This window comes from Cyprinodon variegatus, unplaced genomic scaffold, assembly GCF_000732505.1.
Source record: "Cyprinodon variegatus isolate N-32 unplaced genomic scaffold, C_variegatus-1.0 Scaffold46, whole genome shotgun sequence".
Lineage (NCBI taxonomy): Eukaryota > Metazoa > Chordata > Actinopteri > Cyprinodontiformes > Cyprinodontidae > Cyprinodon > Cyprinodon variegatus.
In genome coordinates this window covers 559,654-586,772 of record NW_015150499.1, presented here as the reverse complement: position 1 = coordinate 586,772, position 27,119 = coordinate 559,654, and the positions used below count along the sequence as shown (strand labels likewise).

The window sequence follows — 27,119 nt, the reverse complement described above, 5'->3', positions numbered from 1 at the left end:
TTTTCTCCCATGTTCATAAAGGTTTTCAATCCTGTTTAAAATGATGGAGGGGCTCAACTTTTGGGGTTTGTGAACACCTAAGAAAAACTGGCATATGCTACACTTTCTGTCATCAGCAGCTGATGCGAAGGATGGCTGCAGTGAGTTTTCGAGCGCACAGCTGGTTGATAAGCTTATCTTTTGTTATTTCGCTGCAAATTAATCCACCAAGGTAAACTACATGCTGAGTTTCCTCCGGGGTACGTTCTTCTTGTTCACCATAGCAGTTCCTACTGTTTTCAGTTTCGACCACCCCACAGATAATGCCACAATTTAAAAAAAAGCTTCTGTCGCCAAGTTAAATCTGATGACAGCTACAGGTGTGCCATGTGATCAAATGAGAGTAACTTGATTGGCAAAAAGTCGCTGGTCTCAATCTTGTTCCAATTGCTTTGGCTTGAGTCATCAAAAGTTCAACATAGTTTTGCATTTGAATTTGTGTGGGTGAATTTATGCTGTTAGCTTTTTTTACGGATGATTTTTAGAAGTTAATTTCTGCAGTAGAAACTTAACAGGTGACATTTCTGCTGGTGATTTTAAAGGAAACAAACCACATAAAATTAAAAACTGTTTCAAATAAAATTCCAAATCTACAAAAAGGTCTGATTCTAATGAGATTACAATTCTCAAACCAATACAAGTTACACTTTAAGCTTTTCACTGGTCAAAACAATTGAAAACTGTAAATCATTGTTCGTCCTCTAAACAACAAGCACTCGTTTATGGTGTTATTATTTGTTGTATTCTGAATCATTGTGGATTGAATAGATTCTTTAGAAATTACTGAGTAAAGAACAAAAAACTGGATTATTTTATGATGAAAGATTAAAATAAAAATTCCCTACAAAAATTTTCTCAGAAGAACCAAACAACTAAACAAACCAAAGTTTAAATATTATACAAAAAAAAACAAAATTCTTTATTATGTTCTAAACGTCATTAAACATTTGCTAATGTACAACTGCAGAAGAATAGCAGTGATTATTTTCCCCTCCCACTGTATCTGTTGTAAACTAACTTGTGCAGGTCTTGTTGGCCCTCCTCCTGGAATTTTCCTGAGTAAAGCGCGCCAGCAGGAGCTCAGAGCATTTCCGCATGAGTGGCTTTGAGAGCAGAATGGTCAAAGTTCCAGGTTCAAAGTCAATAAACTGCCTAAGCCTTAAGATGAAGGACCCTATCGGCTCCTGCTCTGTGAGTATTTCATGACTTTAAAATAAGCTTAATGTTTGGTTTGAAGATCTACCTAGGCAGAATAGTGGATTGAAATGCAATCTAATGTCAGACCGAGCACACGATCTCTTGCCCCTTGACTTAATCTCATAGAATGTGTCCTCTGATCTTCAGTATAACCAACTGTATCAAGATCTGAAACAATATTCAAAAAATGGGGATTACTTCTTCAAAGAACTTCTAACAGTGTTTCAGCAGAGGTGAGCTCAGTGTGTAGTTTTTCATTTAGCACATCTAAATGGATGCAGATCCTACTTTTGACTTTGCTATCATCCTTTGCTGCAACCTTTCCCGCCTTTAGAGCTGAGCTGGAACTTACGTACTCCAAAGGCCTCACAAAGCTGGCAGGAAAGCTGATCAAAGCATGCCAAGGAATGTCAAAAAAGTAAGAGGCACATTGTTGACGTTAGTTTTCAATTACTACTGCCTTTTCTCTGTTTACAGTCAAACATATTCCCTCCCTGGAGGCATACATGCGGTGTATAGTAATAATAGTCTAATGGGAAATAGCATGCACTCAGCGTGTAGAGGTGATCAAAAACAGTCCTAGGTTGGGTTAATTAGCCCACAGCTAACCTTTTCCTGCTGGCTACCGTTTCAGTTCCACCTATACCGCCTGGTGTCAACTGTCAGACGAAATGTACTCAAGAGCAGACGCCCACAGGTACGTTTGACCCTGATTTCACCTTGTGAAAAATCCTGACCTCACATTGGAACAAACTGGAAGGAAATTTGGTGGTATGATGTTTTCTTTTCAGAACATTAGGGAATGCATTTCACCAAGAGGCCACTGTGGAAATACGCCAAGTCTTAGATGAGCACACCAGGAGGAAAAGGCCTGTGTGTAATTTATTGTTTCTTTCTTTTCTGAAATATGCATTTAAACTTGCAGTCATGTTCTGATATTTATCAGAAGCCTCTTGTGTTTTAATAGCTTGACAATGCCATTGAGAGGACTGGAAAACTTTTCACAGCCAACTGGAACGAGCAAATCAAGGTAGGAAACGTTTGTTTCTAATCAAAAAGAATGATGAATAAGTTGTTAGATATGCTTGAGATAAAAGCATCTGTGTTGTAAATATAGCAAATCAAACCCATAAAGGGTTCTGTGGCTCTGTTAGAAATTTTAGAGAAAAGTGACCTGGAGGAAAGGAGGTTTCTGTGATCTTCCAGCTCAGCTCAGCATCAATAAGTTGATGTTGTCCTTGGATGAGCACATGGCTGCACTCTCACTATTCCTTTTCACTCTGTAAATCTGACATTTAGTAAAATACATTAGTTTATCAGAGATGGAAAATAAGCTGAGTACACAGCACTGGTGGGCTGCTTTATGGCATGGTGTGGAAACAAACATCTTATCCTACAAGTGAAAAAAAAAAAAGTTGGCTATAGAGTATAAGAAAAACAGGAATAAGTCAGACACTATTCCATCACCAGTGGAGTTGGTGGGAGAGTATAAATACTCAGCGTTAACAGAAACAAAAATGGTATGAGGCCATCTACGAGAAGGATCTGAACAGACTTAAAGCTGTTCTTCAGTGGTCCTTTCATGTTTGAAGCAAAATGCTTCATTACTTCTTCTATCATCTAGCAGCATCAGATTCATTGGCCTAAAGAAGCTCATGGGCGACCGTAATAAATCAGTGTTGTGGGGAGGGAATTAAATGTTAAAATTCCCCTCTCTTTTGTTTTTTTTTAAGCAGTTGTTGTAGGTGTTGATAGCTGTAGGCAGGAAGGATCAGTCTGTCTTGTACCAGATTTTGAGAAGCATCTTACTGAAAACACTCTGCTGGTGTCTAACAGTGTGATAATGAAGAAGCTCACTGTGGTCCATAGTGTTCTTCACTTTATGAAAAACATTATGAAGCATATGGCAGAAAAGATCACTCTCACCAACAGACTAAGATAAGCCATGATGATAATAGGATTAATCTATTTCCTGGCTCTTCTCACAAGTTACAACAAGATTGAATTTCTCTTTGGTGTCAATAAAATAAATTGAAATTCGTGCAGAGCTCTCAACCAAACCTTTTCTTTCAGGTGAGGTCTGAACTTTGACTGGACCATTGCAACACCCTGTCAGTTATTATATTTTTTAATTTCTTTGTATGATTGGGATGATTGTCTCTCATGTAACCTGATTTGACCCGGCGGTCAGAAAGATAGCGGCAGCTTTGACTCAGAAAAGCTTCGGTGTAAGGAGGAGTTCATAGTTGACTCATCGTCTGCAGATGTAAATACGTAAGACTGTCCTGTGGTAGAAAATGACCCAAATCATCAAACCTCTACCTTTCTTGTTACCAGTTAGTATTCGATGTTTTGCTATGCTGAGTTAAATCTTTGTTTTTTATCAATGAACATGGTTCTGGGCATACTTTATTCTCAATTGTTCATTATTCAACTTTTCTAAAATTAACTAGCAGCGGCAATGGCTTCTTCAAAGTCACTGAGGATGTTTTTCCACTTACTCTTAACACACATTATCGTGCTTCAGCCAGTAAATTATCAAAACTTGTCAGTTTTGTGAAGTTAACAAGTCGGCTGATAACAGATAAATGTAATGAATCTGACTGGCAGCACTTAGCTGTAAGGTTACATCTTTAATCGTGACACATTTTTCTTGTGCCCCACAGTTGTTATAATATATCACATTTATCCAGGCACCTAATACCAGTTATAACAGTGGTAAATTATATTCCTGTGAATTACATATAGCATACCGCTACAGAAAATCATTGATAGGCAAGACTGATCTTTAAACCGAGCTTTCATCATTTTCTTTTCATATAATATGATTACTTTTACAGCATGTGCCTCAATGAAATATGCCCTCCTTGTTATGCTTGATGTTAATGGTTAAGCTAGACATTTGCATACACTGTATTATTACACGTCTTTCTTCTCACTGTATTCATTTAAATCAGACTTATTTATTATAACTTTAGGTCAGTTTGGATCATTAATATCATTCAACTTTTGAGTTTGAGACCTGTTTGAGTTTTTTGGATGAGAAGAGTAAGACAGCCTAGAAACCTGTGTATCACCTCTGTGTACATGTATCAGGAAGAATTGTCCCAAATTTCAGTAAACTATTATGAGAGGCTTGTGGAATAAAATCCAAAATGTTTGACCGAAGTCATACAACTTTAAAAGAAATTCAAACACTCATATGTGCATACTTTTAAATTTAAAAAAATGTTATTCAAAGTCTGTATTTCATTATTCTTTCCTTATCAAATAGAAATAATTCTTAGTCCTCACTTATTCATTTGTCTTTTTTTTTTTTGCAATATAAAGAAACCTTTTAAAAGAATGTCTAAAGCCCTGTTCAAAGTTTAATCCTTCCTTTGTTTACATATGACTTAACTCAGGTGTGGTCGTTTGTGCAATCTTTATAACCTTACTCTTTATGACGAGAGTCCTGCAAAACCTTTTAGGAAAAATGGGTGGATCCATAATTTATCACAGCTGTCGGTTTTAAGGAGCATAAACATCTCATCTTTGCCTCCTTAGAAATCCAAGGAGGGCATCTTTAGTCAAAATACCAAAGCCTTTATATCAGAGGTTCCCAAACTCTTCAGCTTCTGAGATCACAGAATAGTACCAGAGTTGACTCATGGCTTAAAGGTATAGCGGAGGATGTTCCTTTTTTTATCATCTAAAAAAGTGGTTTTCCTAATTGTCAGTCATTCTAGTGATATGTTTACGTAAGGCCGTCTTACATGCTAGGTGGTGAGTCTGACATAATGGAAAAATTGCAAATCTTCTTTGGGAAAAGTAAGCTTTTATTAGCGATGCAAACAGCAACTTTTAAACAGAGTATGCACGAAGAGAAATTGGCCCATGCATACTCTTGCACGCTTTTAATTGGCGTTCCCTCTCAGGAGTGGGCACGGGGGTTTTGCATGAGGCATTTACCGGTATTTTTAAAGTGGAGACTGTGGGTCTTTAAAAAAATTTGCAAAAATCCTCCACTATGCCTTTAAAATATGGTTGACTTGTGAAGCATACAAACATTTTTAGAAAATCAATTAAGTAGTAATACTACATACAGCATCAACAACCAAAGCAGTTGGTTTTGTCCATTTTAAGGGATGCTTTATTTAAGCATTTAAAGGTATAGGTGAGGATTTTCGCAAATTTTTGACAAGACCCACCTTCTCCACTTAAAAAAAAATTAAAAATACACATGCACAACCCATGCACCAGCCAGTTTCTCCTCGTGCACACTCTGTTTAAAAGTTGCTGTTTGCATCGCTCATACAAGCTTACTTTCCAAAAGAAGATTTGCAATTTTTCCACTATGTCAGACTCACCACCTGTATGTGAAAATGGGGACGAGCACGTAGGACGGCCTTATGTAAACATATCACAAGAATAATTGACAATTAGGAGGACCACTTATTTTGATGATCTAACCTGAAAAAATTAAAATTTCCACTATACCTTTAAACTTAAATGTTTGTTGTTTAGTTTAATTTTGCTGTCCATCTTCAGACATTCTACAGGTTGATCAAGAACCTCAAGTGGGGTTATGACAATATCAATTCTCTATATTGTTCATTTTCTTACATTTTAAACCAAACTGTTTAGATTGCTATATGAACAAACTGCCCTACTCTACTATTTAAATGAAATCTAATTTGCTAACAACAAGTTATTGCACTTTAGTGAACAGTGAAAGCGATTTTGTTCCTCCCTTTCGGTCTTTTTTTGGTGCCATTCTCTCTTTAAAGCAGCAAACAGTTACTTTAAGATAAATACTCAACTTGTATCACTCTTATTTACTAACTCAAATCACCAGTCCTAACAAGGAAACATCTGATCTATAGTGTTCACTAACAGCCAGATGTCTTCTGGTTTTCTTTGCTTTAAAACAGCTGAAAAAGAGATTGCATGGGCTAACAAGAGAACACGAGGCACTCTTCAACTATCTAGAAAACAACAAGCACATCAGCACTGAAAAAGAAAAACAAAAGGTATAGATGACTGCTTTTATCCCTCCTAACATTTTATATCAAATCACTTTTGAAAAGTGTGTTATTGTTTTGGTTTTGTTTTTTTCCTCCAGATGTTAAACAGGCTCACTAAGTCAGCAGAGCAGCAGTCCCAAGTGGATGAACATTACTATAGTGTCAACATGGAAGGTCATCAGATGAGGCTGAAATGGCAAAACACACTGAAAAACTGCTACCAGGTGAAGAAAGTACCCATCAGTTTTTTTTCACATGTATCTATTTACAGTATCAGTATTCTGTAAAAGTTTAGAAAAAACAATCCACTGGACTTGGTTTCCAAGGTTCCTTGAAAACCAAGGTAAACCTTGGAAACCAAGTCCAGTGGATCGTTTTTTCTAAACTTTTACAGAATGACTATGACCTGGATGACTGAGAATCTTCATCAGCTATTTATCAGTATTTTTTGCAAAATAATTCAAATCAGACAGAAATTAATTACATAATTCATTAGATGTGCAAACACAGCTCTTAAATGTTTGAACTGTATCGAACTGTAACTGCATGAAGCAAGGAATAACCATGCAGAGGGAACTCACAGCTAGCTCCTGGTGGTGCTTTGCAAACCTACAGTATTGTTGTAAATCGATGTTGAGCATCAATAGGTTTGGCATCAGTACCAATAATTCAATTCAAACATATTTCATTAATCTCAAAAGGAATTATAAATATTGCAGTAAATCATACATTTCTTATTTTAAATAAGTTCACAAAATAATTAGTAAAAATGTTAGTAATGGTAATCAAAACTGGCAATTTGTGATTGTGGCATTATCAAGAAATTTTAGCTGAAACATTCTCAGGTTCAGTCAGTTGTTGTAGTAATACCTGCCTGGGTGTGGTCCTTTACCATTGGAACAGTAGCTGAAGGAATTAACTAACATGCTGGGATTCTCAACCGACGACTAACATATATATACTGAAATATTCCTAAAACCGTTCAAAGGAGTTTAAAAACAGCAGGAATTCATTAACATTTAGCAATTCTAATGTCGGGATTTCGTTCTATTTTCTCAGATCACACAGGAGCTGGAGAAGCATCGAATTGAGGTTCTGTGCAAACTTTTGAGCAGATATAACCTCCACATGTCAACTTTCAGTCAAACCCTTAAACATGTAAGAAGCCTATCCTTTTACCCAACAGATGACTCTTTGAAACACCATCTCTTAACCTCTGCTTTCTCTGCTGCCTTCAGGGCCAAAAGCTGATAGAGCAGACCGTCAAAAGGGTGGACATGGACAAAGACATGCAAACCCTGATAGATGAAAGTTGCAACATAGATGAGGACAACAAAATAGAGTTTTTGATGGCCGATTATTTTGTAAGTCTTTTGTTTGGTTCTTTGCTTGAGGTTAAGGTTGCCTATTGGCAGTCGAGAATTCTCCATCTTTATTACCTGATAAGGAGAATAATTCATAATCCCCTTAATTAAGGCAAGTTGTCCAGGCGCTGAAGAAACAGAGCAACCTAAGACCACAACTATACCAGCTTATGGTTAAATTATATAGTTATATAATGATTGCCTTTCGTTCAGTTTCTAATTACTGTCATCAGTCCGCTGAGCATTTTTCTAAGAAGTCTTGTGGCTCATCAAGATGTTTTTGGTAAATGAGAGACACTCCTTTGTTCTTTTAAAGCTTTCAGACTATATTCCTTAGTCTCCTGACAATTAAATGATCAGAGCTGAATTTAACTGGGGCAAGTGAGGCTTGTAATTCTAGGAATGAGAAGTTGGATTCTTTATTGACCTAAATAATTATTAATGATTTTCCTCTTAGAGTAATTCTGGTAAACCGGGTTCTCCTTAGAAGATTAGGTATCGTTCCATGTTTTCCCCTATTGTAGATATTTCTTACAGCAAATAACTGAATACTAAACATTAATAAGCGCATGTTGATTTGAAACTAGGGTCATGGCGTGAATTGATTTAAACTCAAATTGGTTTACTTGTTCATTCAGGAGGAGGATACCAATTCACGAATGACAAAAGAGAGAAGAGGAGATGCGATCAAGCTGAAACTTAAGCGTCTAGAAGAAAGCATTGCAAAAACAAAAAAAGATTGTGAAGGTAAGTTCAATTTATTACTAAATATATAGAGCACACACTCGAGGGCGCATGTCTTCATTCTAATGTCTGAGTATTGGTACAGGAATAGAAAAACTGATGAAGACATATGGTGAAAATCCATCCTTTTCAAACCAGAAGAACCTTGAGGAAACCGAAGAGCAACATGATGAGGTAAATAAGGTAGAGTGTGTGCAAAGCCCTCCCAAGGCAGTTTGCTTTATGGAGGGGAAGCAATTGACTGTCTCTAGTGTTCACTAATATTATTGGTTACCTACAGAGTACTCTCAAGCTGGACCTCTTGGAAGCCACTCATTACAAACTCTCCTTATCCCTCTCTGAGTCTGAAGAAAAACCAAAGACATTTTCACGATTTAGTGGCAGTATTTTCAAATGGAAAGATAAGGTAATGTTGACCAGAATTGCAAATATATAGCAGCCTTGCATGGAAGGTCAGAGATATGAATGCAAACCGTATGAATTGACTGATTAATGAAAAACCTTCAAAGGAAGTGAAACTATTTGTGCCCATATCTGTTGTAGATTTAAAAAATTATACTGGTTGGTGGTTCAATCTGGTTTAATATCTAGAAAAAAGATATTTGCTATAAATGGAAAACATTTAATAAGCCTTAATGTTGTGCATTTAGTATCTGGGATGACAAAAGCAACACTTTCTGAGTAAGAAAGGACATTATTTACATTTTAAAAAAGTGTTTTCATTGATTCAGTTAAATGGGGAGTGGCAGCCAGGTGGTGAGGGGATATAGCTTGGAATTATGTTATGAGTTTGAAACCCATTCCCACAGACTGCCACTCTGGGTCTCTGAGCAAGACCCTTAACCTCAGAGTGCTCCATGGGCACTGCAGTGGCAGCCCACTGCTCCCCAAAGGGGATGGGTTAAATGAAGAGTTAATTTCTCCATTGTAAGATCAATAAAGTTCAATTTATTTAGATTTATTTTTTTAAACCAGTGGTAGTTGTTGACTCCCTGCTGTCATTACTTTCTTACTTGTGGATCACATAAAAATAAAATGCAGTTTTTTCACTCTCTCCATTTTCTAAGGGACAAAAAAGTATATATATATATATATATATATATATATATTAAAAAAACTTAATAAATGTAGGGGATTTGTACATTACTATTTGAATTATCCACTTTATCTCTGACTTCACTTGCAGGGTTATTATTCTTATTTCAAATATCTTTCAAGTAATGGTTGATAATCCTCCCCTTTTTTTTTCCTCTAAGGAGTGTGAGCATAGCATCGTTCAGCTGACTCGTCCAGTGAAACTCCGGAGGACGCCATTGAGAAACCGGCAATCACTGAGAGCTTCTGTGATTTACAAAGGACCGGTTCAGACTCCAACAGAACCAACGGTCGAGCCCACACCAAATGCTACCGACCCCATTACTTCCACAACACCAACTCAGGAGACAGTGGAAGCCAGTGACAGCGCTGCTAACGAAGCCCTGCCTACTAGAGATGATAAAAAAGAAGGTAAATAATTTAGTACATCTGGTAATAGTTTACCACCTTATCACTTCTGATTATGGAGTTAAATGCAAGAAATGTATATTGAACAGATGAAACAGCAGAGATGTCATGCAGTATTGGGAAATGCAAAGCTCTCTACAGTTTCACACCTCAACATGATGATGAACTACCTTTTAAAGAAGGTAAGCTGTACCCTTAAAGCAAAGAGCCCTAAATAATGATTGAAACCTTTACTGGAAAACAATTTCTTTCTCAGGTGATGTTCTGGACATTTATAAGAAGGAAGAAAATGGTTGGTGGGTTGGTGCTCTTAATGGGAAAAAAGGCCACTTCCCATCAACCTATGTTGAGGAGCTACCTACACTGAACACCATCCAGTCATCAGACGCCTGAGGAGATAAAAACACTCAATAACATTTTAAGTTTTTATATGTAAAGTTGTCTTTTCACATCCAAGTTGTGTTCTTCTACCAATAGTCTTGATTTTTTTTTTTACTGCGTTACATGCAACATTTAGGATTAAGGCTGTTGAGACTTATTTTCAGTAAATGTTTTTATAATACATCATGTACAGAGAAACTCAAATGGTGAAAAATCTTAAAGAGCATAAAGTTTATTACATCGATGTACAAAAAAATGAATATAAATGGTTGGGGGTGGGGCAAGAAAAACAATTTTAAAAACTAATAAATGAAAATTGTTTACAGATAAAAGGTTTGGTTAATGTGTCAAATCATGACATTTGGCTCATCAAATGTCGAGATTGTGAAATTCCTACGTGTGTAAAGTTGTGTTATAGCATAAAATCACCAAGTTCTTCTCAGCGAGACACAACTTGTTTTTAAAAAAAGTAAAACAGCACTCTCAGCTGCTATTTATCATTCTTTTCTTCAGTCTGCATTGCAGTGAAACCTGGTCAGCCTGTTGTAGAGCAACCATCCGACCTCAGGTGCGAGCCTTAGAGATGAACTCCTTTCTAACGTTGGCCAGAAACGCTGCCAGATTATTGGTCTCCTGGAGTCGGCTTTCCAAGACTGGCAAGTTCTCGAGCACAGGGTCGCTGGACACAACTGTAATAATTGAGTAAAATTTTATTAGCTTATTTAGAATAATAAACTGTGTGGATATTTTTTTTAAGATAGCAAAAATATAAAATTATAACCTGTGCGTGACTTACTCTGGTATGTTCTGTTTTCTTTCATCCCCATTGTAATGACATAAGCGTTGTCTGGATCAGACAGACTGATGTTTCGGAAAATAAACTGCAACTTTTCACCTATTAGGAAAAAAAAAAAGAAATTTTGTAACATTTATTTCACAACCATTTTTTAATAAAGGTTGGCTTTACAAAGGTATAAATGGATATACTAAATAGGGAAGTGTATATAATTATAAGGAGTGTGGCCTAGTGGTTAGGGCATTGCACTTGGAATCCAGTATTTCTGAGCCACTCTGGCTCCCTGAGACCCTTAACCCCACACTGCTCCTTGGACGCCCCACAATGGCCGCCCACTGCTCCCCAAGGGGAGGGTTAAATGCAGAGAGTTAATTTCGTTGCTTTGTACTTGCGACAGTGTAATGACAATAAAAGAAAAAGCTGAAGTTGAAAAAAACTAAATGTTTATATATATATTCATTTCTCAGTCAGAGGAGAACATTCAGATATGGAGCCACTTTATGAAGGATCTAACAGCCAGACTCTTAGCTAGTAATGCGTACGGTCACACATTGTATTGCCTTTACAAAAAACTTCCCTCAAATGTTCAAAATTTCTCAAGCAGCAGATGCTGGAGAAATTGAACTTTTGCTGCTCGACGCACCACATCAACCAATCAGAGAAACTGATCTGGGAGCTGGCAGGGAGACAGACAAATCTGCTGATGCAGATCACTATGATGACTCCTCTGAAACCGTTTATTAACGCCTAAATTAACTTAAAATGTCGAAACCTGTCAGCAAAAGACATTCATTTTATTATTCTGGTGCTTGCATTTGTGCCACATACATAAAAAAACGCTAACATCTACTTCCAGCCACAATGAAGAGTAGGGGAAAACCCCCAAGAGGTGTGTGGGGGTCTACATGCCTCCGACAGCAAAACAATATTTTAAGACAGGATTGTAATCTTGATGACCTCACTGCAGGGACCATGTTTTGAGGTGGACTTTCTCGCATAAAAACATATTAAAACTACTTTTTCCCCACCGATCATATAGCAAAGCCGCACCTGCGATTGAACACAGGAGCAGCAGAAGCATCAGACATATCTGTACACTTTACTGGACACTCTTCAGAAGCAAAAATTAAGCAGCAGGCGCTTTTTTTGCTGCTCAAATCGCTGTGTGAACGTTGCATTACACTTTCTTTAAATTAAACTATAAAACATTATATTGTACCTAAAAAAAATCTCGTCTTCTTTATGAATTTGCACATATACTTCCCATAATCAGGACAAAAGTAGGGCTGTAACAAAGACAAAAAGTTAGCTGCATTCCACCTCAAAAAGCAGGAAACAGCGTTTCCATGAGTCTAAATTTCCCTATACTGCACAAAGCCTAAAGATGTGATACACCAAGGTTTACACCCTACGAGATATTCCTAGCTAAAAGCCTAGAAAAAGCTGTTCGATGCAGCATCTACAGTGTGAGTTAGTCAGGAGTCAAGCACCAGTAAGGCAAAAAAAATAATAAAAATTTGACGAAATATCTAAATCATCTAAGTCTGTGTATGAAAATCAACTAATAATAGTTTTATTTAGATTTAAGTTTTGTTTTGTGTGTTAAAAAAGCAACCAAGACTTTGATCATGTCTTTACATTTTGTTTAAAAAGTAAAAAATTTGGATACCAATATAATAAGCATACCACCTTCCTTTTTAAACTAAAGGACTGGACTCCTTACCACTACCAATGACATCCAGCACCCAGGCTTGACCCAAGGCATCAGTTTATATGTCAATCTTTCTGGTGATATGTTTACTTAAGGCCGTCCTACATCCTCGTCCCGTTAGCTATTGTATTTCTGGGCGTGCGCACTTTCAGGCGTATATGTGTGGTGAGCTTCAGTTTCAGCCAGTCATTGAAGCTAGCCTTTCTCACTGTGGTTCTTTGAAAATGGCTGAGGGTCATATAAGAAAAAGTGTCTACGAAGTGTAAGTGACGAAAGGCCTCAGAAGAGGGAGACATTTCCCAGACTGCTTTCTGCGAGAGCTCTTCTTGCAAAGCATTATGGGATTTGTTATCACAGCGGCCCGCTGTCGGGTAATTAAAAAATTTTAGCTTCTTAAAATAAAATAATTAGACCATCATCTAAAAAGTACTTAAGCTACGCTTTTATATTTCTTACAAAGACGTTTTAATGTTTTTGACAAACTGCTTTTATTGCTCTGGCAACATGAAAGGCGATTTTCTCTCTCCTAACAGCTGATTGCCTGTCTACGGTCTGCTTTACTTACCTCTGACTGACTGTGACTTGTCCATAATTGTTCGAATCTCCAGCCCCAAATGATTCTGGAAAACAAGTCTGGCTTTCTGGAGATTTTTCAGCTTGTCTTTGTTTGCTCTATTCTGTGAGTCGATCACTAAAAAAAAAAAAAACAGTCAGACTGTAGGGCCCATTAAAACCTCTGTGATACATCGTTCTTAGGGTTAAATCTCTAGATAGATATCTTACCCTCTTTTCTCTTTATTTGTTCTTCTTTAAGTTTCTGAATTTTAAGGATGAGGTCTTCTTTCTGCATCTCCTTCTCCTGAACCTCAGATATTGTCTCCGATATGGCGTGCCGTTTCTCCTTCAGTACCATTTTCTTTTTCTCCAGGTCTGCAGAGACAACGTGTTATAACAATAAAAAGCCAGCATACTAAATGTTTTGTGGAGGTACTTTAAATATAGTCTCCTTGTCTTAAAAAAGAGATCAGCAGTTAACGCTTATGATTTATTGGTATTGCACAGGACCATCTGCATGTCAGACACGTTTATTAAAACAAGTCTAAGGCACCAATGGCAGCAAACTAGAAGACAAACTTACCCATTTTAAATTCATTTATCATCTCAAATAGCTTCTCATCTTCTTCACATTTCTTCAAACATGTATCTGTGGCCCAAAACACATAGAAATATTATTAAATAAACACAAAAATTAAGATTTATTTCAGTTAACGAACTAGGGTATGATTTGCCCAGTTTAAAAGAAAGTCAGCAAGGCACTGGTTCACACAAAAACAAATTCTATCACACTGGTACAACAATTTCATACATGTGATTATTGACATAACAATGACATTAATAACTGGTGGCAAAAAGAATTTGGCAACAGAGAGCTCTTAGGGAAGCAAAGTTTTTTTAATTAATACAAAAGCTGCAAACAGCTTCCATAGCTTATCAAATGTCAGATTACCACCTGGTAGTTGTAACAGGATTTACAAAGTTTACAAATCTATACTTTTACATTATGAAGCAGCAATGAAACAGGCATCTCTAACAAGTGAGAGGCAGCCTATGTACACCGCTCAAAAAATGAAGGGAGCATATAAGCAACACAATATAACTTAAAAAAATTAACCTTTGGTGAAATCAAACTGCCCACTTAGGAAGAAGCACTGATTGACAACCAATTTCACATGCTGTTGTGCAAATAGAATAGACAACAGGTGGAAATTACTGTCAATAGGCAAGACCGACTCAATAAAGGAGTGATTCTGCTGGTGGGGAACAGGGACCACTTCTCAGTATCTATGCAGTCTTGCTCATAATTTGGTCACTTTTGAATGCTGGTGGTGCTTTCACAGTCGTAGCAGCATGAGACTGACTCTACATCTCACACAAGTGGCTCAGGTAGACCAGCTCATCCAGGAAGGCACATCAACACAAGCTGTGGCAAGAAGGTTTGCTGTGTGTTCCAGAGTTTGGAGGTGTTACCAGGAAACAGCCAAGTGCAAGGAAGAAAAGGAGGAGCCCTGCCAGAGCCTTGCAAAAGTACCTCAAGCAGGCCACAAATGTGCATGTGTCTGCACAAACGGTCAGAAACTGACTCTTTTAGGATGATATGAGGGCCTGACGTCCAAGATGGGGGTTGTGGTCACAGTCATACACCGTGCAGGATGTTTGGTATTTGCCAGAGAACACCAGCATTGGTAAATTTGCCACTGGTGCCATGTGCTCTTCACAGATGAAAGCAGGTTCTCCCTAAGCCGGGGGTCGGCAACCCTTCAGCGTCCCCCTGGAGCTTTTTCAAAAATGTATGAAAATTGATTTTCTTTTTTTTTTTTTTTGTTTGCAGGAGGTCAAACAACACTTAAGTATGTTTTCCAATGCTGTAAACATTTGTATAATAAATAAATTTAAACAATAATTTGCATCTAGATCAGTGGATACAACTTGCAACCAGCGTGACGCGGTACCAGGCAAACAAAGCGGTGAGTGCGTCTCGGACCACGGATCCCAAAGGGAAAAAAGGAAGATAGCTGATGAGAAGAGAGGATTCAAAGAATGGACCGAAACATTTGCTTTCATTATCAATGCGGAAAGATTGCCTGCATTTTTGCTTTGTAATGAGAGGTTGTCAAAAAAATAAAAAGAAAAATTTGGAAAGGCATTTCCAGGGAAAGCATGCTAAATGTGCAGCTGACCACAAAGTTGGGAGGGAGAGAAAAAATGCATTTGCAGAACTTCTGGATAAATTAGAGAGCAAAGATAGATTTAAGAAGTGCATTTCATCTCCAAACTCCACTACTGCTGCTAGTTTTGTTGCAAGGATGGAAAACCATCTACAGATCAAACAGGTAGCAATCTGGCGTATGTGAACTTTCTTCCATTTTTTCCCCAAATCCTAAAAATATAAATCACCCCAAGGAATGCTGGTGACGGAGGATTTGGGATTTCAGGGTTAGAGAGCTCTGCTCTGATGGGTGTCGGTTCCTGCTTGGTTCCTCATGACTCAATCAACTCCTTCCAACAGAAACACGTCCACCATAGAAAGATTCCTTTATTGTGGATCTACAATTTCATCAATGCAACAAAACTTAAACCATGCTGTGAAGCGGCACGCGATGGGAGCGTTCACTGCTCGTCCATCACCTCATGCTGCTATGTGACATTTGTTCCAGGATAAACATTTAATCATGAATGCTTATTACATATTTACGCCCACATAGTCCTTTTCTATAGTGGGATAATACACTTAGAGCCTGTGTTGCTATAAGAGGCATATAAAAGACTTAGATTTTTGCGGCTCCGGACAGATTTATTTTTTGTTTTTTTTTTGGTCCAATGTGGCTCTGTGAGCAGTTTGACAGACTTTGAGTCTGGAGACACCGTGGAGAGCGACCCGTTGCCTGCAACATCCTTAAGAGTGACCTGTTTGGCAGTGGGTCATTAATGGTATGGGGTGGCATTTCTTTCGAGGGCAGCACAGCCCTCCATGTGCGCCATTAGGTACCGAGATGAGATCCTCAGACCCCTTGTAAGAACATATGCAGGAGCAACTTTGTATAGAAGAAGTATGCAATGAAATTGTCACTCATTCTGATCTAGGATGTGTTATTTGAATGTTCCCTTCTTTTTTTTGAGCAGTGTCTTCTTCTATGATCTGAAACTGACAATTGTCCCTATTCTGTTAACCGTTTCTATAGGACAAGCTGACTAAAGCAAGACAAAATGATTTGCTTGGGGTAAAAATATATATACAATACCTTTATTTTCAGTGTGGTCTGAAACTACTAAAACAAATATAACAATAAAAGAATCTATTTATTGAAGCAAGTACTTAAAATAATGAAAAAATAGATTCGTGTCTGAAACTATCAGATGTGCATTGACTTCTGTTTTACAGGATTTACAAATACAAACCTCTATTAAGCAATATTATATCAATATGAAAAACTTATATGCTGAAACAAAACAAAGTCTGAGTTTGTATGCGTTATCATTCACCATATGAAAAATCTATATCTATATCACAAAAACATATAAAGCATTAAATAGTGCCTATTATCTGTGGGCATCAAATATTAGATGGCAAACTTTACAAAATCTTTCTAGAAGTAGCCAGTTGTTTTTAAAAACATCTTTATATGTTTATTATCAGTTATATATGGAGTCTTCCTCAACATAACATTTCCTTTTTTTTTTTTTTTTTTACAAATCTAGGTTATTTAATTAACTTTGCTAACTAGAGATTAAAAATGTTCTATATTGTCTATCAATATGGTAAATGCACTCAAATTCATATAGATATTTTTTATGTATTTTGTTTATCATTTATAGGTCTTTGTAATGCATGGTGCTAGCAGTCTCGTGCTAAATCTTGGTTTCAGATGTTCATATCAGAGCATAATAAATGACATAATAAATGAGATATGTTTTACTAAATAAATTAAACTGTTAAGATTCTTTTTCCTCTTCATGAAAAAATAAACAACTTACCAAGTGCAGACTTCAGAAGATGTCTGTTATTGTGACACAGCTCTTCATTCTTTTCAGTGATGTCTGCACATAGTTTAAGTTGTTTATTGCGGAACTCCTCCATTGCAGCTGTGATCCTTTCACCCAGATTTGGGTCGGTAATGGACGCCATGTTATTCTGGTACAATCTGTAAGTTCAACAAGAAAACAAATGGCAGCCTTTAGATTATTACAAAACACTATGAGAATCTATGCAGACCAGATTAGCAAAAATTTGTCAGGATTGCACAATGTATCAAAATGTAATGTTATTGAAATAAAACTGTATGCAATACACATATCTGGAAGAATAGTATCATTTAGATAATATGAATACCTGTAATATGGAGTGTGTGCATGAGTGGTTGCCCTGTTTGTATCTGTGTTGCCCTGTGATGGACTGGCGACCTGTCCAGGGTGTACCCCGCCTCTCACCCAATGACTGCTGGAGATAGGCACCAGAACCCCTAGTGACCCCACTGGGATTAAGTGTGTTAGAAGATGGATGGATGGATGTATCAATAGCTGTGATATATTTTTTGGCCTCATTTGATGAAGTGTAAAAATTTTGTAGAAGTTAAAGAGGTGTTGAGCTGATCAAAAAAGAGAAATTACAACTCTGCTGTTTTGTTGTTTAGATAGCACTAACTAGAAACATATTGTTCTATAAAACGTTGTGTTTAAGATGGCAATAAGAGGTGTTATTATTATGCACTTACTGGATAAAGTTAGTATAAATTTATACTATGGTTTGATTCATTTCATTATAGCACTGTCCTGCTAACATTGGACTTCCAGGCCCACTGAATCATTATCTGAGCATTGTTTCCTTTACTATGGTTAAAACATAGTCTAAAAGATTGAACAACATATGAGAGAAAGTAAAACCAGCAAATGTTTTAGATAAATTGTTTCAAAAAGTTTGAACTGATCAGATCTACTTACAGGAAATCAGTCCTCCCAACACCTTCAACAACCCTGTATTCATTCCCCTTTGGGTATCAATAAAATATTTTTGCATATAATCAACATAATAAACAGATTTCTTGAAAGGCTATAAAAAAAATAGGTTTGAATTATTGCACAGCAATAACTCCTTTTCACAACTTTACGTAAATCCATTCTTTTGTCTCATCAGGTTAGTCTAATGTTTACATTAAAGCTTGTCAAAGGGAAAAAAGCTGTTTAACGTTCAATAAAACAGAAAGCTCTTTGATTTTTGGACATACTTACATTAACTCTTTCCCGTGCAGATTTTTCATTATCAACAATTATTATCAACAATTCTGACAGCAGTAACGGTGCTAGCAGACAATGCTAGCATGTTTATGCTAACTGGATAACGTCATAAGCTTGTAAGGAGTAATTTCTCATATTTATTATGACATTTAAACCCAAAACATTCTTTCAAGCTGAAACCATTAGTTCGTCTGCACAAGAAGATGTTACTCACCTCTCGAATGTGTAACAAAGAACTGGCTCTATGACTTATTTATCGCTACGACATTAAATGTTTTCTTTGAAATCCGCGGTCTAAACGCACAGAAGGCGGTTACTGTATACCGGAAATTACGTATTTTCAATTTACTTCCCCATATAATGTTGTTTAACTGAAGTTAAAAGCACCTGAAATTTCACAACGTGATGAAATAAATCATGTTTGTGTTCATGAAACTGATATTGAATATTAAGATAATTTTTTTTTCAGCGTATCTTATTAGACATCATTTTGGGGTCATAACGGTCTCATACTCCGCCTGGTGGTGAATATTAGGAACTTCAATAAATTCAATAAAAAAAGGTTACCCTCAAAAATTTTATAGATTAATAAAAACAGAGATATATTTCAAATATGATCTCCTGCTAAATCTAACAACAGACTGTAATTCTTTCAGAGTATTAGAATATAAGTGTCAGGGTTCCTGTGTGTTAGTGAGTGCGAGTTTTGCATCTCCTCCAGAGAGGATCGTTGGGGAGAACCTATGTTACCTACACAGGTAAAGATAATGTTTCTAATCAGAGTGCTGAGCTTAAAAGAGCAGCAGAGACTCCACTCAGTGCTTGTTTCTTGTGTTGTTGTTTCATTGCTTTCTGGTCTCTTGCTTTCTTGGAGTGGTTTCCCTGATGTTTATTGGTCTGTTTTTCAGTATTTTTGGATTTTTGCCTCGGTTCCCCTTGGACTTTCATTAAATCTTCATTTGGGTCCTCAAAGCCTCCACACAACCTCAATAAGTTCACACAAACAAGAAAAATTATCTGATGCAGAAATATCTATCATGATGGTGACAACCTGGCAGCTTTTAAACACTCCACAGGGAGGTTATGCCACACATGTAACCTCTATAGAAGTTAGAAATTAATAGAGAATCAGAATAAACTTTTCTTTGCAATAATTTTGTAAACAATCAAGGCATATGCAAAAATAGCACAAACAGAACACAAAGAACAGTGAGGTATGAGGGATGGGTATCCTCTCATGAATCCTAAAGAATGGTGGTAGACAGCGTCAAAATTTTCTGGACAACTGATTTGGCAAAAACAGGTAGATAAGTTGCGGTGCAAATAAATTTCTTGGCTATCGCCTACAACTTTCATATTTCTTGTGTTAATCGATATCTGAACCAAACACAATATTAGAAGTGTGGCATCCAAAATCTTTTTTAAGAGAAAGTAAATATGGCATTTTACTTCAGATTTCAAGGTCTGTCAGTGAGGAGGATGAGTGGAGAGGCCAAACACCCAAGTTGCTTTAGGTTCAGAAGATGAGGGATGATTTTGGGACTTTTTTCTCTCTCCTTATAAGTAGAGATGGCTTTTATTATTTCTATCATGGCTAATAGTGTAAGATAGAAGTCTATCACTGGAATAAATAAAGGACTTTTAAACCCCAGTTCAAAAAGCAAAATATTTTATATGCTACACATAGTTGAAGGTGGGAGTCTTTCCCGTTGTTAATTTGTGAGTTGGTAAATAACATTTTAGGAACCACTGATGTGAAGAAGCACATTCAGAATCTTTAGACCCAGTGACCTGAGCTGAGGATGCCAGATGGGCCCTGTTTTTTTTAAGGGAAGCCCATTTTGTTGCTATGTTTGCTGTAGATGACTATTAATCAGCATGAAATGATGCATCAGGTTATGGGTAGCACTCTCTCTCTTCTGGTGTTTGCCATGGCTAATATTTAACATATGTACAGGCTATGTTCTGGGAAATCTCCTAATGGTTCCACTGTCAGGTTGTAAACAGTCTTTTGAACATGTCTTAAAAATGCTGACATCTCATGGCTTAGGAACACATTATTGTATGCCACATGAGCTCAGACAACTTGTACTTACTTGTTTTTTTCCATGGCTTTGATGAATGGTTTGTGATGCCTGGTATGGAATATAAAAGAGATGCTGGGGTAGGCAGGGAATCATGGTGCTACTGTGTCTGGTGCTGAGGAAAAAACAGGTGCTCTCAAAAAAAGGAAACATAATGGATTTTATTCACACATCAGGTGTCCTAACTATACAGCATCTGCAGAACAACTACAGAGAGTACGACAGCTTCCTTAGCTTCATGTCAAGAGTGGGTGATCCTCGTAATATTTTCTCTGTCTATTTCCCGCTTTGGTTCCATCTGAGTCATAATGTTGGTACCAAGATGATATGGGTGGCTGTTGTTGGGGACTGGTTCAATCTGATTTTCAAGTGGTAAGCCTGCTTGGATAATGGTATTGTATCTTTAAGTTTTGACCTTATAAATCCAAATCAAACATGTTTTTTCTCAGGATTCTGCATGGGCAGAGACCTTATTGGTGGGTTCATGAAACCCACTTGTTCCAGAATTGCTCAAAGCCTCATTTGGATCAGTTTCACATTACCTGTGAAACGGGGCCTGGTAAATATTTAAGCTTATATGGATAGAAAAAACAAAAAAAAACCCTTTTTTTTTATCGATTTTTTTTTTCTTTTTTTCAGGTAGCCCATCTGGTCACGCCATGGGCTCATCATGTGTGTGGTATGTGATGGTCACTTCTACTCTAAACTTCGCCAGGTCCTCCTGCGCCTCCTCTGCCTGGAGTTCTCAAAGGTGGATGTTTACGTGATGCTTTCACAAAGATGAAAGCATGTTTTTCATCACATGTCAAGCATTTTTTTCTTCTGTTGCAGGTTTTATCTCTTGAGGTCCATTTTGTGGATGGCTTTCTGGTTTGTTCAAATTAATGTTTGCATTTCCAGAGTCTTCATTGCAACACACTTCCCTCATCAGGTTCTCCTTGGTCTCCTCATTGGTATGTTCTGCTTCACATATTTGCTCATATATTTTAAGTGCTTTATGTTGTGACACCATTTTTTTGTTTTAATCTCTACAATGTTTAGGCATGCTTGTTGCTGAGGCATTTGACCATATCCCCTGGATCTATAACGCTACCCTTAAACTTTACCTCCAGGTCAATGGTTTTCTTCTCTCGTTTGCTGTGTTCTTTTATTTACTCCTAAAGCTTCTGGACTTTGATCCTTTGTGGTCAGTCACAAAAGCCAAGAGTTGGTGCGTAAATCCAGACTGGATCCACCTAGACACCACGCCGTTTGCCGGACTTTGGAGGAACCTGGGTGCCTTATTCGGTCTGGGACTTGCATTGAACTCAGAGATGTTTATTCAGAGCTGTAAAGGGAAGAACAGCTGTAAGAGTATATTTAAACTTATGTGCATGACAGCTAATCTTACCTTTTTGCAGCTGTATGATCTAATCAAGATGCCGACTCAAAGCGAGTTTCTGTTTTACATACTCTGCTTTTGCAAAAGCGCTTCAGTTCCTTTTGGCGTCATTGCAGTCATACCTTACTGTGTTCATGTATTAATCAGAGATGATGGGAGAAAACTCAGGTAATGAACATGTTTTCTTTTGTAACACCTTTTGCTGCAATTTGTTGGAAATTATGTCAAAATGTTATTGCACAAACATAAGCACTGAAAATACAATCCTATGTGGAAAACCAATGTATCTTGCTTAGTGTAATTAATGCATTGTCTCCTCTGATCCCAGTGATGATGTATATTTCAGTGTATTTCTTAGTATTTATTCTAATATTTACTTTTTTAAAGGTTATTAGAATTTGCAATTATTTTATTAAGGTTATTGCACAACTCTAAAACATGATTTATTAACCCCCCAAATAACAAACAATTAAAATGTAAGTTCGTTATATTGAAAAACACTTTGAAAAGACAAACATTTCAGCAAATGGATGATCATCTTCTTTTTGTTATTGCGCTGTAAAAATACACTATAAATACCATTTTACAATGTAATAAACCATAAAGTCACCTCTTTGAACCATGGTAATAAACATTTACTCTTCATTAAACTCTGATTCTGAATCCTTAACATAATTTTCTCTGTTAGCATTGTAAAAGTTTGTGTGTACATCCTGCTGGGGTGCGTTATATAATCTCTTGTGGGTCTCTTAGCAGGTTTTCAGATATCAATCATCCTAAAGATAATGAGGCAGAAGACAGGCTCTGATGTAACAAGATTAGATGGATTAATTAAACTCCTGAGCAGAGCCCCCAATTCATCTTTTCTCATTGTCTCTGGTTGCTTAGCATCCCAGGCACCAGAGGCCATCTGCTGAATGATGTAACTGCTGTGAGTTTGCCAAAACAAACTTAAAGAAAACTTAATGCTCCCGGGTACTGACAGTGCAAAAATAGACAACCAATGAGAAAGACGTGCAGTTTATCCAAAGTATCATATAAGTTACCCAGGGTTTTATGTTTAGAATACTTTGAATGAATATGGATTTTTCTGCATTTAAATGAGGAGGTGGAGGCTGTCAAGAAGGTCTAAGATTAGAGCTGCAATCACAAAACATGCAGAGAAAAATGCTGAAAAAATTACAATCAGAAATGTTGTTTGGGTCAAAATTGAAGTAATTTTAAAACTAGCTTTGCAGCAAATATTTATATTGAAAGCATGAATGTGTTCTTCTGTGTAATGAGTTTATTTTTCTTTTTTAAAATGTTAACTCACATTGTCTCGAGGACTCCAAGCCAGCAGTGCATAGGATTCTATGCAATTGCAAGGTTTGTTTTAAGCTTAGGTTGTATTTGAGCTAGGACTAAAGTTAAACCATTATTAAGGATGACAAAGGAAACACTATAATATGAGCATTATTTGAAAAGAAAAAAAATGGGGGGATTAAAATATCAAAAATGTATGTATTACTGAAGAAATCAAAAGGGGGAAAAATTAAAAAGGCAAAACTTGTAGATTTTTACTTTTTATTTTCACTCCACAGCAAAATTGAATATTGTTTTATCCTACTTAAGAATTGATTTTAATATGACAAAAGTTGAAAACATCATTACAACAAAAAGAAAAAAAAATAATAATAACAAAAAAAAAAAAAAAAACAATAACAACCAGAAAAACCAACATACAGTAAAACCAACAAAAAAGCCCAGGCATATTGTTCATTAATCCTTTTTATACATTACAGTAGACAAATAAATACTTAAACAATAGCTTCAATAATGCACATAACAATTTAAACAACAGATTCTTAAGGTGTTTTATCATAAGTAATGTGACATTTTTCCAATGGAATAACATACTATTCCAAATGTTAGAACATTTTTACAAAAAAAGCACCCTTAGAAAAAGTTAACTCGTCTCATTATTTGTTTTTCTCTTAGAAAGACAAATAATGCTATAATATCAGAAATTAGTTGGAACAAGTCATAAACACTGGTCAGAGCTATGTTGTTTTGATGCAAGTTATGTTTATTTCTGTAATTGTGTATCTTTTTATTGCTATGTAGATATGAAATACATATTTTTCAAATAGATAAATAAACTCTGTATCAGATTCCTAGCTTATATTTTTTACCATGCAGTCCTCACAGCACCACTGCATTCACAGTGATGTCAAGATTTTTTAATCAAATGTTTCTAATACTGTTTGTTGATTAGCTGATCGGAGCTCCTGTTGTGACCAATTTATAATAAGCACCCTTTTTGGCCATGAGTTTATCATGTGTGCCTTGTTCAATAACTACTCCTGCTGACATTACTGCTATAATGTCTGCAGTCTGGATGGTGGAGAGCCGGTGAGCGATGACGATGCAGGTTCGCCCTTTTCTTGCCTCATCCAGAGCAGTCTGAACAGTCTGGGAAAAGACAAAGCTCTGTCAAAAGGATGTTCTTCTGAATGTTGCTGCAATCATTTATTCCTATGCATCTTCTTTATTTATGTGATCAAAGCTGAAACTGTGTTTCACCTGTTCGCTTTCAGTGTCCAGAGCAGAAGTAGCCTCATCTAGCAGCAAGATCTTGGGATTACGGACAATTGCTCTGGCGATGGCAATGCGTTGCTTCTGTCCCCTTGACAGCTGTGAGCCTTGGGCACCCACCTGAGTCTCATATTTCTACCAGTTCAAGTTATAAGGAGAATAAAATAGTAACAGGTTAGCATTTATCCTTCACTAAATGAAGCCACTATTTTGCATTTTGCTGTATAACAGTTTCAAACTTTAATGTATTTAATCATCTTTAACGTGAAAGACCAACAAAAGGTAGTGTATTTACTTTAGTTCTATAAAGATGAACAAAAGAACGATTACTGTATCAATAATGCATGTATTATGACTTACTGTTCGTCTTCTGCAGTGAAACATTTTTAAACATAAAGCTAACCACATAAACATTATCTTTGCTTGATCACCTACAAACTTGCAAGTCTAAAACCAGGAATATTTTAGAAGATCTTATTTGGATTTAAATCAGATAAAAGGTTGACTGCAGTATTAAAATAAAAACTTTCTGACAGACAAATACTCTTCCTGATTGGCTTCAAAATTAAACTTCAGATTACACTACACTGTACCTATCATTTCAAATTGACATAACCAGAGCACTGTCTGATTTTTTGATTAATTTAGCCACTAAGTTAACATGATAATATGATAATAATATGATGTAATATAAAAGGTCACCATTAATATGAAGCTTTTTCACTCACATCTGGTAGAGACATAACAAAGTCATGAAGATGGGCCTTCTTTGCAGCCTCCACAACCTCCTCCATGCTAATGGTCCGAGTGTTATCTCCATACTGGATGTTCTCCGCTATGCTGCAGTCAAATAGAACTGGTTCCTGTGATACAATCCCAATCTGTGACCTCAGGAAGGGCACGTTGACGTTATGGGACGGGTGACCATCAATCAGCTGAAAGTAACATGGAACAATTTAACCAAATTGAATGTTTTATTTTGTTGTTGTATTTTTTGTAATCTGTGCCGTTTACATCTAAAATGAACAACACGCACCACTTGTCCCTCATCTGGATCATAGAACCTTTCCAGTAATTGAACGCTGGTGCTTTTCCCACAGCCGCTGCTCCCAACAAAAGCCAAAGTCTGACCAGGCTTCACAGAAACAACCAAGCCGCTCAGCACTTGAATGTCCGGTCTTGTCGGATACGTAAACTTGCAATTACAAAACTGGATCTCTCCTTTGAACATCTCCTATAGAGAGTAAACACAGTTCCATGAAATACACACTAAAATACGTTAATAAATACAAATTAACCATTCGATTGAAAGATATTCCAACTAAAAGCATTGGAAATGAACTGACCCATTTCTCTCCATCTGTATGACTGATGCTGATTTTTGGAATCCTGTCCAGCAGTTTAAAGAACTGAGCAGCGGCGATTTTGGCTTTGGCGTAATCTGGAGTGAAGGAGGAAGCTCTGCCCAGTGCCGTCCCACTGATCACCACAGCTGAAATCACCCTGGAAACAGAATCCAAAAGTTGAGCAATACTGTAAGGTGGAGTTTGAATCATTTTTAAAATGTTTTAACTGTACATTTAACCCACCTAAACACCAGCATGTATGGTAACCCTTCGGCTCTCACCAGGTAGCCTCCATATCTAAAAGAAGCAGCATATGCCATGAAGATGACACACTGGGCAAAACCGAAACAGAGTCCATAGACGTTGGCTCTCTTCTTGGCAGATTTATATGGAAGCTCAAGTTTTTGTTCATATATTTCCACAAATGAGCGCTCTTTGGCTAAACCCGCAACAGTCCTGATGTTGCCAAGAGCCTCGCTGGACACCTGGAGGAGAGACATTTTTCATAGCACTCAAACTCACTGCTAAAAGATAGTTGGATGATAAACGGAGCACTGATTAGGAAAACCAGCTCACCCGTCCTGCTGCTTCCATAGATTTTTTGTCTTCGTTTGCAAAGCCTGTCAGCATTTTGGCTTGGAATACACCAGATAGCCCAATAAGAGGCAGGAAGCACAAGATTACCAACGTTAACTTCCAGCTGAAGTAGAAGGCAATGATGAACGAAGCTCCAATGTTGGTCAGTGAGTTTACAATCATTCCAATCTGAGAACCTGTTGCCTGCAGAAATCATTACAGCCACATTTATAATTACCATTCGGAAGAACAGATCAATAAGCAAGATGAATAAGAAAAGCAACAATAAAGACTTACCCCCTGAACCATGGATGCATCTGTGGCCAGCCTGGTGGTCAAGGCTCCAGGACTGTTTGTTGGATCATCAAACCAGCCAACTTCTTGTTTTAGCATGGCCTGAAAGCCCACTTTCCTCAGACGGCGGGTTAGTAGTTCTCCAGACTTAGCAAAAGAATATCCCTAAAAGAAAAATATGAACAGCTTTGTTTGGAAACATATTTTTTTTGTTTCTCAGCTGCCGTGTTTTAAAGCAGACTGGATGGATGGATGGATGGATGGATGGATGGATGGATGGATGGATGGATGGATGGATGGATGGATGGATGGATGGATGGATGGATGGAT

At 37.1% G+C, this 27,119-nt stretch overlaps 4 protein-coding genes across 4 annotated transcripts in view; 2 read left to right on the top strand and 2 right to left on the bottom strand.

Annotated features, from left to right (window-relative positions):
* The first annotated feature begins 1,134 nt into the window (after positions 1–1,134).
* On the top strand, positions 1,135–10,797 carry nostrin (nitric oxide synthase trafficking). Its single transcript, XM_015370421.1, has 16 exons — positions 1,135–1,230; positions 1,384–1,469; positions 1,571–1,654; positions 1,871–1,933; positions 2,028–2,109; positions 2,204–2,266; positions 6,150–6,248; positions 6,341–6,466; positions 7,302–7,400; positions 7,481–7,606; positions 8,245–8,353; positions 8,436–8,524; positions 8,631–8,756; positions 9,607–9,856; positions 9,943–10,035; positions 10,110–10,797. The coding sequence occupies exons 1-16, from the start codon at positions 1,135–1,137 to the stop codon at positions 10,244–10,246; spliced, it is 1,728 nt and encodes a 575-aa protein (XP_015225907.1). The 3' UTR covers positions 10,247–10,797.
* spc25 (SPC25, NDC80 kinetochore complex component) lies at positions 10,743–18,860 on the bottom strand. The gene is made up of 7 exons (XM_015370420.1): positions 18,746–18,860; positions 17,275–17,441; positions 13,880–13,945; positions 13,525–13,671; positions 13,307–13,432; positions 11,031–11,129; positions 10,743–10,923 (listed from the first exon to the last, which is right to left on the bottom strand). The coding sequence occupies exons 2-7, from the start codon at positions 17,423–17,425 to the stop codon at positions 10,799–10,801; spliced, it is 714 nt and encodes a 237-aa protein (XP_015225906.1). The 5' UTR covers positions 17,426–17,441; positions 18,746–18,860; the 3' UTR covers positions 10,743–10,798.
* Positions 18,861–20,769: 1,909 nt separating this feature from the next.
* Positions 20,770–22,168, top strand: g6pc2 (glucose-6-phosphatase, catalytic, 2). Its single transcript, XM_015370440.1, has 5 exons — positions 20,770–20,987; positions 21,065–21,174; positions 21,255–21,366; positions 21,447–21,568; positions 21,657–22,168. The coding sequence occupies exons 1-5, from the start codon at positions 20,770–20,772 to the stop codon at positions 22,166–22,168; spliced, it is 1,074 nt and encodes a 357-aa protein (XP_015225926.1).
* Positions 22,169–24,249: 2,081 nt separating this feature from the next.
* Positions 24,250–27,119, bottom strand: part of abcb11 (ATP binding cassette subfamily B member 11) — a 13,935-nt gene continuing 11,065 nt past the window's right edge. Inside the window, exons 18-25 of the mRNA XM_015370449.1 lie at positions 26,793–26,954; positions 26,496–26,699; positions 26,163–26,404; positions 25,920–26,076; positions 25,610–25,807; positions 25,302–25,508; positions 24,562–24,708; positions 24,250–24,450 (exon numbers count right to left, since the gene is read on the bottom strand). Of these exons, the coding sequence (XP_015225935.1) occupies positions 24,250–24,450; positions 24,562–24,708; positions 25,302–25,508; positions 25,610–25,807; positions 25,920–26,076; positions 26,163–26,404; positions 26,496–26,699; positions 26,793–26,954 (1,518 nt within the window). The remainder of the gene's footprint in view (positions 24,451–24,561; positions 24,709–25,301; positions 25,509–25,609; positions 25,808–25,919; positions 26,077–26,162; positions 26,405–26,495; positions 26,700–26,792; positions 26,955–27,119) is intronic.